The 13,150-nt window shown below is 38.4% G+C and overlaps 1 protein-coding gene across 4 annotated transcripts in view; it reads left to right on the top strand.

The window, feature by feature from the left end:
- Positions 1–4,995, top strand: part of LOC126483648 (stathmin-4) — a 32,503-nt gene extending 27,508 nt beyond the window's left edge. For all 4 annotated transcript variants that reach the window (XM_050106705.1, XM_050106708.1, XM_050106706.1 and 1 more), the window contains one exon: positions 3,514–4,995. In XM_050106705.1, the coding sequence (XP_049962662.1) occupies positions 3,514–3,597 (84 nt within the window). In that variant the 3' untranslated portion in view covers positions 3,598–4,995. The remainder of the gene's footprint in view (positions 1–3,513) is intronic.
- Positions 4,996–13,150: the final 8,155 nt, after the last annotated feature.

Here is a 13,150-nt window from a genome sequence, read left to right as displayed (position 1 = left end):
TCCATAAAAGTATGTAGAATATTATGGCTTACACAGATTATGATGATGTTTCAAATGGATTTGATTGTGACAGTCCAAGTAAAATATTTTTTTTAATATTATAAATTTGACTTTGATTCTATATATCCAACACTATGCTTCAATTTAAGAAGGCTAACTACAGTCCATAGGATCTACACACATTTCCGAGTAAAATGACATGAGGGATATGAATTTTGTGTTATTATTTAGAAAGATAATTATTTATTACAGAATTTCCATGGGTACAGTATGACTTAGCATTTGTGTTTAGGAAAACATTCACCATGCAACCCCTTATTACATCTATTACAAACAGTTCTTGACCTTCTTTTCCTTCCCTCACTAGTACACACACACACACACACACACACACACACACACATACACACACACACAGCATCTTGACTTTCTTCTCTGGAAGTTTCCTCAAACCCGGAGAACCACGAATTGGATGTTTTTCTTGCAGCCATCTGAAAAGGCTTCAATTACCTTTACAGTATATACATATCTGTAAACAACTTGCCTTCCTTCATTATGCTCTTTGTATAATATGTAAGAGTTGAGCACCGTTCTTGACATTATGTTAAGAGCTGCCTTCTTCCAGTAACAGTGAGTTCGCCTTTCATCCAAATACACGTACAGCATTGTCGGATGTGTGTATTCCACCCATATACTGGCTCTACTGGTGTATTATTTCTGGCTTTTTTACCGTTTTATTTTTATTTTGGACTTCAATGTCACCAGCACCAACTTCACTTGACAGTAAGAGAGAAGAGGTACACAAGACATATATTTTTTTTTTTTTTTTTTTTTTTTTTTTTTTTTCTTTTCCCCCTCTCTCTTGGTATGCACATGCTAGAACCGGGCCTAATTTACATCTTTTACCCAATTCCAAATTTTTTTCTAAATTGCTCTGGCAAATATTTCTTTCTTTCTTATAGTGCCAGTGATATATGTACCTAGTTTATAAAGACTTTTAAAAAAGTGGTACTGACATGAAAAGTTGTCCACAAAGATATATCCCTTGTTCAGATAATTGCACACAGTAACTTCTGGACAACACAGTAACCTAAGCCATGTCTTGCAATCTCAGCCTTATCTTCTTGGCTTTTGGCACCTCTGTAAGTATAAAACCCACAACAACAATGCGTTTTAGTCACACAGCATCCAGAATTTGATTGCCCATCGGTGGTGATGTTGGTGACGTTTGTTTGGCAAATACTGTAACAGGGAAGTGACATTTAGTGCCAACTAGACTCTCATCAATACAAAGTTGTTCATGAGGGGTGTAATGATGTCTAAATATATTAGCATGATCTACCAAGGGCTGGTACCTGATACATGGATCATAATAAGGATAGCCTGGTGCTGGACATTTCTTACTATCCACAAGACTGAATTTCATAAGATGCCTAAATTGGTGGGCAGAAAACCTTTTACCAAACCATGGAAATGCCTGTGATGGTTTTGTGCTCCAGTATGAGAGCATTGTGGGCCTTTTATTGAGTCCCATATTTAGTAAGCAAGCAATAAAACCTCTTACCTTGGTGCTTGTCACATTCTTCCATTTCTTATACGGTTTGGACAATGTAGCATGTTCAGTTATAAACTGTTTAGTTGAGTGATTTGTTTCAGTTACAGTAAGCTGCAGCAACGTTGTAGTAAAGAATAGATAGAATATTTCAATCACAGGAGATCCTGCTGGCGGCATGTTTTGGTCCTGGCAGCCCTTGAAATGGATGTGGTAATGGCTGTAGTGTTTCAGGTGCAATTACTTCAGTGTATTGTACATCTTCCATTTCGTCTTCACTTTCGTTCACATTATCGTCAAGTAGATCACTGTCACTTTCTGAACTGTTGCTACTTTTGCTAAAACACTCCGTATCACTATTACATTCTTAAAGTTCACAAATTTCTTCATCAGTAAGTCCTCTGGTGTGGCTTGGTGTAGGTCGCATTTTTCACAAAAAGTGGAGAAAATAAACAAACTGTAAACGCGTAATGTGAAGAAAAACGCGCAGAAACAATGATGAATAACAGTACCGTGCAAAAACAAGAACGTAGAATGCAATAACAGAATGTAAACATGTGCTGCGAAACACGGCATCAATAAACAAACTATGCAAAAATGGAATAATTGAATGCTAGTATTTCACCGAAATGATGCTCAGTTATTGATAGCTATCAACTTAACACGTAGCTCGAGGCAAAGAGCATCTGTAATCAGCACGCTAACACCATCTAGTGAAGACTAATCGGCTCCCTGACAGTATTAGTGTCAGTAGGGGGTGACAATAGATTGTTACCTTGACAGTGAAGGGGTTAAACTAGTGCTGACAGAAAATATTAAGATAGATTAAATTTTTCAAGCATTTATTTGTACAGAAAAACAGAAAGGTAGGGCACAATATACTTTTAAATGCCTTTAATTTTGTCTGAAATTCAAACTTCACAACATGCTTATTACACGAAGAAAATGTTAATGTAATGCTAGTTTTGGAATTGTGAAAGATCCAATTATAATGAAATATCAAACATTGTGAGCTTAATGTAAATTCTGCAGTTCTGTTTCTCTTCAATTTTCTCTATTGTTGGGTACTTATGTCAGGGTATACTACTCCCTTGCAAAACTTTTGTAAAAGGGGAAAATTCCTGAAATCTATATACTCTAAACAAGGATGTGCTGATTTGAAGTTGCCATAACTGCACTACACAATGGAAGGTAATTCCTGAAGTATCAGATTGCATAGAATTTATCAGAGTTCAAATTACTGAGGAAACTTAAGTGACCACATTTATTATTTCTGCAATAACAGTGCTAATTGTTTCTATGCTTATTCATACTGCATGCCTCTCTAACTGTCCTTGCATGTATTAAATCTTTTTATTGCAATGTGAAGGCTTTGTCAGTTAATAATTTCACAAATATAGTCTTAGACATACTTAAAATCTGTCTTATCAGACCACTTGTCAGTGACATTGCGCTGTTTTAATGTTACTAAATTATTTCCACAATTAGTCAGAACAAATAAACTGTATTTTCACAAGTTCATGCACTGCACGTCATACCAGTAGATCTATCAGCAGTCATTGACAAAAACATTTAATGTTCAGGTGTAAGATACGGAAAATTCGGCTTTAACATTTAATAGTTAATGACAGTTACTACATATTTACATGAATTTAAAAAAAAGTTAATTTGAGATCATAAATACAATGTATTTCTTTAGTGGCCAGTGCAGTATATTAACACAATTTGGATTTAGACATCCATAAAATTCGAGCATGATATATATATCGTGGTCTTTCCACTTCTTAGTAGACAATTCAGTCTGAAATGACTTTAAGGTGTCTGATAATATTCATAAATGCACAGGATTTGTTTGTATTGTCTCTTGGCTCTTGGGCACTTGACTCTTTTTGTCAGCAGACACTGCCAGATCTTAACTTCTTAAACATTTTGCACTAAGTTGATGGTGTCGTCTTTTCCAGGAACGCAGAGCAGAAATGGTTCGGCAGAATAAGGAGCGACTGAGCAGCCAGTCTGAGGAACAGCACACTGCTTCCTCTGGCTAGTTGGCCTTCACACACAGCCTGCCCAGCTCCCTCTTCCCCGCCGAATCAGCAACAGACAAGCTTTCGTCTCGTTCATTGAGCCGCTTCATATAAGAAATAAATACGTTGTGGACACTTCATTTAAAATGATATAGTTAAATGGTGATAAAAATGTCGATTTCCAGCCATAACTTCCCTCTAAATGTTTGTCTACTTTTATGTGTAGTTCATTGTTCAAAAATTTCAAAATAGCAGTGTAATAATCTAAACTTAGCTTCATGTGTAATGGTAATGAAAATACATTGTTGCTTTCCTTGTTTTTATGAAAAAGGCAACAAGCGGCACCATGAGCGATCTCATATAGGGAGAAGATGGTGGCAATCAAATTGCTGGTCCTGCGGATTAAATGTTGAAAATTCACTGCCTTTTTTCACCTCCTTGTATAATGAAAAGGGGCCATTCCAGAGCAGCAGATGATAAAGCATATTTGGAGTTTAGTGAGATTAAATGTTGAACTCCCGCTTTTGAGGTTAACCTGTAAGGTCCCAAGATAATCAGTGAGTGGCCTACATTTGCGTAACTGTGAATTCGTACAGTTTTTCTGTTTATAAATATTTACTCACCTAGCATCATTGCAAATAAGTGTTGTATTGCTTAAATCTGCGAAAATTTATATTCAAAGCCACATACGAGAGTGAGAGAGAGTAATAAAATAAGTAAAGCACGAGCTAGCTTCTGTGATGATTTTATGCTGAAGGAAAAGCATTTGACAAATAACTAAACAATCATGGAGATTTTATTCTCTTAGCCCTATTGAAAATAATTTTTCTGTAATTATTTTGACTATTCAGCAGTATAATTTATGTGCGTGTACTATGTTAAATTTTTCAAAATCTGACTCCAAAGAGAAAATGTTAGTAGTCATAACACCATTACAGATTGATACTAGTAAATGCACAGAGACCACTGCTGCTTTTAAGTGCCATTAATGTCTTGGGAAGGCCTCCAAGTTTTCCATTGGATGTAGTGTCTAGAATTTTTGAAAACACACATTGTAGTAAAGATTCAAGGAGACTGATGGTTTTTCAATCTTCAAAACCTGTCAACTAATCCATCCTTTGTACATTAGTTTAATCTTTACTGACAAAAATTATCACCTTCTAATATTGGCCATTACTAGCTGCCTTGAGAGTTCTTGTCCTTTCTGTATGAGTGAGGAGGAGGTCATTCTCATGGAGTCTGTTTTTGTGTGATTTCTTCAAATGTCTATTTTTGCATACTGTTTTGTAATTTTGCCTAGTTTGAATATTTGGTTTTTCTATTATGATACATTTTGTGCTTAGTCTTAGAAACAACTATTAAAAGCCTGAGCATTAGGTATTGTAGTTAGTAAAACTCAATAAAAAGTTAAAAACATTATTTTGAATGTCTTATTTTGTATTAACCCATTCCTGTTGTTCATAAAAGGGGCTTAGACCTTTCTCTAACATACTTGTTGAGTTTAACGAACTGTCTCTTGTACCACATGTGAGATACAAAAAAACTTTTTGTGTAGAATGGCAGGTATGTTTGGCATGTTTTATCAAGGGATTTAGATACAGTGGTAATTAATTAGGTTTTTTATAACTGGAATAAATGTGTAACTTTTTATGAACTTCTGATGGTACTGACCTATCTTTTTGGTGTATTGTAAAAAGGCAATGACAAAATGTGTAATTAATGCACTGTAGAAACATTGAAAATTTTAGGTCTTCAGTAGTTAACTAAAAAATGTTAACACGGCACAAAGGCTCATTTGCAGCTGATTGTTCGACATTTATATAAGTTTAGTGAAGTTCTTTACCACTAGAAAACTTGTCTTATTTGTCTTTTTAGCAGCTGTATTTTCTCAACATTCCTTTTCCTCCATCTGCAACCCATGTTGCACCAGTCATGCGTGTTTCTGGTTGGTGTTGGTCCTATTTTCTCCATCGTGTGACAATATTTTCCTTGTATCTGCAATAACATCACATACCCGAGTATTACAGACACTGTTTGTAATTCTGAACAAAATTAAATTATTCATGCAGTCCTGATTCTATGTTCAACCATGGAGACGTGTACTCAGTGTCAGGCGCATGTCTGAAAATTTCCTTTATATTGTCCATGGTAAACTGGTATGTATATACAGGCTCTGATCATTGGTTTATGTATACAGTGAAACCTCTAGATAATGGTTTTTAAGTCGCCACGAATTCTGGACACCATACAGAGAAAGACTTCCAGTTGATAATTAGGATCTAACAAAATTTTACCAAGGATATGTTACAGAAAACACAGTAAAGGGTACAAATTAAAAAAGTAGCAAAAAATATTTAAATAATTAAACAGTAAAACACACCTTTTGTCAAACTTTCCCAAAAATCTATGAACTGACAAAACTTGTACATACCTAGAATTGGCCTCTACTTGTTTCATGATAAACAGAAATCATCTTCACTTATCAGCAATGTCCACTACTCAATGAAAACTCTACCAGAAGCATTACATTGCCAACCTCTAACTTCCTGCACTACACTATCACTACAGGCATTTGCTCAAACTAAAAAATAGAATTGTACGAACAAGACGAGCACAGTGTGCTTAAACTAAGGGAATGACACGAATGTTAACCTCCCTGGACACGGTCTTTCGGTGCCTGTGCAAATCAACAGGACGGAAAATAAAGCATCTACATCCAGTGGCTTAACTGTTATAAAGAGGGAAATAATTGAGTAGGGTTTCAAAAATACAGTTGAGGAACTGTTGGCATAGATGGAATGTAGTACAGAGGAAAATGTAGCACTGTGTATATGTGCTTTTGGTTGGGGATTTTTATTCACTTGCTGCTATTTTTAATGACCCACCCTCTTATTTCTTAAAGTGGGTCTGTATGTGCCACTTGGCTGCTGTTACTGGGTTCGGGGCACGAAGTGGTTGATAATACCACCCTGACTCCTGTCCCCACTCACACCGTTTCCCACCACATCGAGGCAGGCTCCATTTGTTTTTATATCTGTATATTTGTTTTTTATGTTGCATAGCATTGTTAAGGAACCTTAGAATTAATATAATAGAAGTTGGAAGATAAAATACAGAAAATGGTAATTAAGAGTGTAAAAAGAAGATAGGAAAGAGTATACCGTGAGAGGTTCCCACCACCTGGTTGTGGGTGGCGGCGAGGCTCGTGGAATGAACTTAATCGCTGGCCTTCACTCAAGATTCCATCGTTAAGCTAACATGAGAACAAAAAGAAAACAGATAAGTACTCCATGTCTAGCCTACTTAGCTCATTCTGGTCAACAGTCCAGTGATTGTTAGCACCTCCCAGCTACGCAAACAACCCAACCTGGTCAGTGGTTTTCCCCAATCTACATTAATGTATCCGTCGGGTTGGGCTCAACTAAGGGGGACCACTATTGTGTTCCTTCAGTCCAGGCCATGTGTCGCCGCTCACAAGGTGGTGTAGGTCCCTGGAAGAGTTGTCTAACTTTAAGCTCCGTTTCGATTGCTACTGACCTTTCGTTGGACATGGAGATGCTGCTGAATATTTACATATGAACAGTTGTAGTGCTGTTTGTGTTGTTTAAATGTGTTTGATCATGTGCACCTCGTATCAGCTTTTCTGGACCATTTGTACTGTCACGCAGGTTGCCACTATGGGTCATCAGCGTGAGACACCTCTAAGTATCTGTGTCGTTGCCAAAGTCAGTGTCTGTATCTTCTTGACTAAGGGTGTTAGTGCTGTCATCCATCCCATGGGCACTTAGCTGACTTAGTAAACAGACTTATCTTCTGTAGGGTCTATTACCTAGGTATTGTATATGTAGGATCTTGGAGGTTTCATTGGTCAGTGTGTTTAGTTCAGTACACTGGTCCGGGTCGCGTAGTACGGCGGTACAGTTCGTTTTGTATGTTCAGGTGGTTGACGTTAGACGTGTGTCTTATGTTAGTGCGCATCCCACAGAAGAGGACAATGTGTTCTGGGGAACATTCTTCCCCGCATGTGCATCTAGTAGTCTGTCGCAGACTCACGCGGCTCAGGTGTGTGGGATTAAGGGCCATGGCCTGTGAGGAAGTGTATCATACCATGGCTGGGATCGATATGCTTTAGTTTTAGTCTTTCACTGATATCCAGGAAGTTGTAGACTCGGTGGCCCTTATCTCTATTGTCCCATTCGCTCTGCCAGGTATCCGCTTGCCATGCTCAGAGTTGGTATGTTGTCTCATACGGTACACCATTGATCTGCTGAACCTGGTCTCCTCATCTTAAGCCAGTACATTGCTGCACGGTATCTGATGCTTATATCTATCGGGAAGATTCCCATCACAACGCATAGTGCATCGACCGACGTGCTGCAAGCCCCCGTTAATCGAAGCAGGACGCTTCTTTGCCCATGACATAAGACAGTTCTATTGTTGGAAAGGCTTAGTTTGTAGGCCCATGTGCTGGCAGCAAAGCATAGTACTGACTCAAAGAGAGCACAATGGTATGTCCGTGTAACTGACAGGGGTAGTCTGAATTGCTCAGAGTTTAACCTTGTCAGTTTATGAAGTATTTTTTATGCTTTGTCTGTGCATATTCGTATGTGTTCATGAAAGTTCAATCATTTGTCTATGTATACTCCAAGGTAGCGTGTAAGTACTGGTTTGTGTCCCCGATTTTGATTGTTTGGTTCCTGTGCAGGATATACTTCAGCGGTGTGTAGGTTGTTTTGTTTTCAGTTACCTTGAGTTTGTTGTTCGTGCACCACTGGGTTGTTCTTGGGACTGCAAAAAAATGCAAGAAATCATCGTACGAAGGAACTTTATAAAGAGGTTTCACTGTATTGTATTTGCACAAAGTGCCAGTCTGGGCATAATCCAGGCAAAAGATAACATTCTGTTAATATTGTGGAAGAAGAAACATGTCAATACTGCTGGCATTTTTTCTTATTGTTAACTGCCTCTCTGCAGCCTATTAAATCTCTTAGCAGTTCTTACATGTTTTTGCATTTGTCAGTCTCATTTTATGATGGTTTTCACCATTGCAGTCTTGAATCCTTCCTTTTTCTCCTTCCCTTCAGTCCTATGTATTACTGCTTACTGAAGACAGTCTAATTCCAGTATGATGTCAGTAAATGTACGGCAGCAGGGTAAATTATATACCTTACCTGTCATGCCTGCTACTTCAATTGTCCCACTAGATCCACTGTAATTCTTTTGGTAGTTCCGTGTGTTTACCGTTGAGTCCCTTAAGATGTCTGCAGTGCTTAAACTTTATTGAGGCAGCTACGACCTTCATAGTGTCATCACCGGTTGGTGTTATAATTCCATTATGTGTGATCACCCTGCTGCTAAGTGCAGTCTACTCAGATTGTCTTGAAGATATTTCTCCATGACCTCTGCTGCTTTCTCAGAAATGTGTTCAACACATGATGCAGTTTAGGAGTTTCTTTCTTGGTCGAGAAGATAACTTTCACCATATAACATTTCACTTGCAGATGGGCAGTAAAGGATCAAAGAGCATATGGTCATCTAGCATATGTAAATATCCCCCCCCCCCCCTCCCCCTTCCCTGCACGTATTTGAATTGTGTGGGTATATTTCCACAGTTGTAAACTCCAAAATGGAACTCTCCAGCCCAGTTCACACAAAAAAAGGACAATTTCTGCTGAAAGTCCCTGGTGTCTCTTTGCACTTGGAAACAGTCATCTTAGCACTCTCTTCATACTTCTACAGTAAAATTACTGCTGATGTCCAATTTATGAATAATTCATAGAATTTGCATTACTCCGTCCTGAAAATTGAGAACATTTGCCCTTAGATTCCTGATGCTGCATTGGATTGGTACAATGTGGGGTCTTGACATTGCACACTGAGACTGAAACTTAATATTACACATTTGTCCTGTTTGTAAACATTTATTAGTTCCTGTAATAGTGAATAATTGATACTGCTACAAATGCAAATCAAAATGTGTGAAATGGGGTGTAGTTATTTTTCATACATAAATATCAGCCAGGTGAAATCCGGTGCAATGTATGTTGGCAATAAAAATCCTGAATGCTCACCTCATTAATATTCCTACTGTGAGCAAAGATATTACTTTGACATTGGTAGTTAAATTGAAGTTGCCTTTTAGGTATTACTGAAGTCAAGTATGTATTTCATAACTGAGGGGAACAGTGATGAACGTTTTATCAGTGGTATAAATTGTATAAATGATGCTTAACATTTAACTTAATATTAGGTAAAAAATTATTTCTGGTCCCTTGTTAACAAATCTGAACTTATGTCCTATTAGAAACTAAGACAAATATACTCATAGGTCAGTAGTCTTGAGCAAGATTTTCACATTCACAGGTAAGTTTATGTGGGCTGTGACTAGTCGTAGTAGTAATGTTGTCTCTTGGTACATTTGCAAGCAGGAAGTCAATGATTGAATCGGAGGTGAGCTATGATGATCATTAAATTTATTTTATTTACTCTGCATACTATAGTTTAGTTGGGAGTAATGCTTCAGTTTTGTCACAGCTTCTCCCTTCAGGTTCAAATGAAAATCTTAACTCTTTCAAACAATGGAAGGTCTGAAGTGGAATGACATGAATTAAAATAGATTGCTACTCATTGTGTTGTCGGATAAATGTTTTACAGATTCCGTTGGTTGCTCTGTTGTTTTTCCGGATCGTGTCCTCAAGGTCTGACTGCCTCAGGCGTTTTACTGTCTTTGATGCAGAATTGTCTGCGATCTTACGGGCACTGGAGCAGATGAGACGTTCTTCCAGTCATAAATTTCTTGTCTGTTCTGGCTTCCTAAGTGCCCTTCACTCATTGCGACGTTTGTATCCACCAGATCAAATAATCCAGACCATCCAAGATGCCCTTCTCCTCCTACGACGACGACTGGGGAAGGTGATGGCTTTGTGCTGGGTTCCAGGGCATATCGGCATTGCTGGGAACGATAGGGCAGATCTCGCAGCCAAGACGGCATGTTTAGATTCACAACTATTTCATTGTGCCATCCCCCTGTATGCAGTGACCTTGCCGTTGAGCTCATGAGTCATGCATCAGTGGGAAGATGAGTGGCTGGAAAGGACTGGCAATAAGCTCCTTTTAGTCAACCCCACAACATGTGTGTGGTGTACTTCCTTCCAACCCCGAAGATGGGACGAGTTTCTCCTCACTTGGCTTCGGATAGACCACAGTCCTATGACACATGGGTTGCTGCTCTGGCGAGAGGACCCTCCAATGTGTGGTGCTTGTGACGTCCCGATCACTGTGCGCCACATTTTATTGGATTGCGTTTAATTTTCTGACCAGTGGACTGCGGCTGACTTGCTGACTGATCTGCCATATCTCTTAGGAAATACTCACACGAATGTAGTTAAAGTTTGTGGCTTGTCCAATGTTTTACCAAGATTTTAGGGAGTTGGTGTTAATTGGTTCTCAGGGTGACACGCACACCCTTATTTTATTTAAGTGGCCAGCCAATGACAATTTCCTGTGGCATTATTGATGCCCTGTTTTTACTTTCCTTATGTTTTACTTTCTTTTACAGCATTTTCCTTCTTTCTTTGTGTGTATGCTTAGATTTTGCTAAGTCTGTCCACATTCGTTTGTGTCAGGGTGCTGATGACCTCAACGTTGAGTGACTGTAAGCCCCAAAACGCAAGCGTGCGTGCGTGCGTGCTCTCTCTCTCTCTCTCTCTCTCTCTCTCTCTCTCTCTCTCTCTCTCTCTCTCTCTTTTCCAGAAATTTAACTCTGGCTAGGACATTGAGACAAAGAAAGTTCTTTGATAATTGCAGCTTGTGTGTTCTATGTGCTTCCTTTTACTCTTTAACTGCCCCCCGCCCTCCAGATTCTGTAAAAAACCAAACTGGTGGCGTATTGAATGATTAAAATGTTGTTATGAGGAATGAAACTTTTGATGCTCACGAGATACGTCTTCATAAACAATGAGATAGTTGAAAACCTGCCATATCGTGCATGATGTTAAAATTTTTGACGTCTTTGCTACTATTTGCAATATATTTTGTGGACAGTATCCACATATGCTGCTGAATGTACTTACACAAATATATCTGATATGAATATAATAGAGGGAAACATTCCACGTTGGAAAAATATATCTAAAATCAAAGATGGTGAGACTTACCAAACAAACGCGCTGGCAGGTCGATAGACACACAAACATACACACAAAATTCTAGCTTTCGCAACAAACGGTCGCTGGCAGCTTTTCGAGGAGCTCTTTGCGGTGTGGGGGATTAGCCATGTATGTGAAAAATGGCATCCCATTTGAGTCAATTGATGTTTCAAAGTACTGCACTGAAAAGGTGTTTGAATGTTGTGCAGGTGTGGTTAAATTTAACGGAGCTAAACTTCTAACTGTTGTTATTTATAGATCCCCAGACTCGGATTTCACAACATTTTTGCTAAAGCTAGAGGAGGTTCTTGGTTCACTTTATAGGAAATACAAAAAGTTAGTTATATGTGGTGACTTCAATATTAATTGTATAAGTGATTGTGCAAGGAAGAGGATGCTGGTAGACCTCTTTAATTCATATAATCTTGTGCAAACCGTATTCTTTCCAACGAGAGTGCAAGGGAACATTAGAACAACCATAGATAACATTTTTGTTCATTCCTCATTACTAGAAGGGCATTCTGTTAGCAAAAAGGTGAATGGCCTTTCAGATCATGATGCACAAATTTTAACTTTAAAAGATGTTTGTGCTGCAACACGTGTTAAATATAGTCATCAGCTGTTCAGGAAAGCTGATCCAGTTGCTGTAGAGACCTTTGTAAACCTTATAAAGGAACAAGAGTGGCAAGATGTTTATAGCGCTGATACAGTAGACGATAAATATAATGCTTTTCTCAAGACTTTTCTCATGCTCTTTGAAAGTTGCTTTCCGTTAGAACGTTTAAAACAGGGTACTAGCACAAACAGGCAGCCTGGGTGGCTGACTAGAGGGATAAGAATATCTTGTAGAACAAAGTGGCAATTATATCAAAACGTTAGAAACAGTCAAAATCTAAATGCAGCAGCCCATTACAAACAGTATTGTAAGGTGCTTAAAAATGTTATTAGGAAGGCAAAAAGTATGTGGTATGCAGATAGAATAGCTAAGTCTCAGGATAAAATTAAAACCATATGGTCAGTCGTAAAGGAAGTGGCTGGTCTGCAGAGACAGGTCGAGGATATAGAATTGGTGCGTAGTGGGAATGTCCGTGTTACTGATAAGTCGCATATATGTACAGTATTTAATCATCACTTTCTGAATATAGCAGGTGAACTAAATAGAAACCTAGTCCCAACAGGGAATCATATAGCGCTCTTAGAAAAAAGTTTTCCGAGACTGTTACCTGAAATGCTCCTCCATAATACTGACAAGAGGGAGATTGAGTTAATAATTAAATCACTAAAGACCAAGAACTCTCATGGATATGAAGGGGTATCTAGCAGAATACTGAAGTATTGTTCTATGTATGTTAGCCCAGTTCTCAGCCATATCTGTAACTTTTCCTTTAGGAGTGGTCGGTTTCCTGACCGATTAAAGTACTTGGTAG

Source organism: Schistocerca serialis, chromosome 6 (genome assembly GCF_023864345.2).
Source record: "Schistocerca serialis cubense isolate TAMUIC-IGC-003099 chromosome 6, iqSchSeri2.2, whole genome shotgun sequence".
In the NCBI taxonomy this organism is placed as follows: domain Eukaryota; kingdom Metazoa; phylum Arthropoda; class Insecta; order Orthoptera; family Acrididae; genus Schistocerca; species Schistocerca serialis.
Note: the sequence above shows the minus strand (reverse complement) of the source record. Positions and strands in the feature narration are given on the sequence as shown.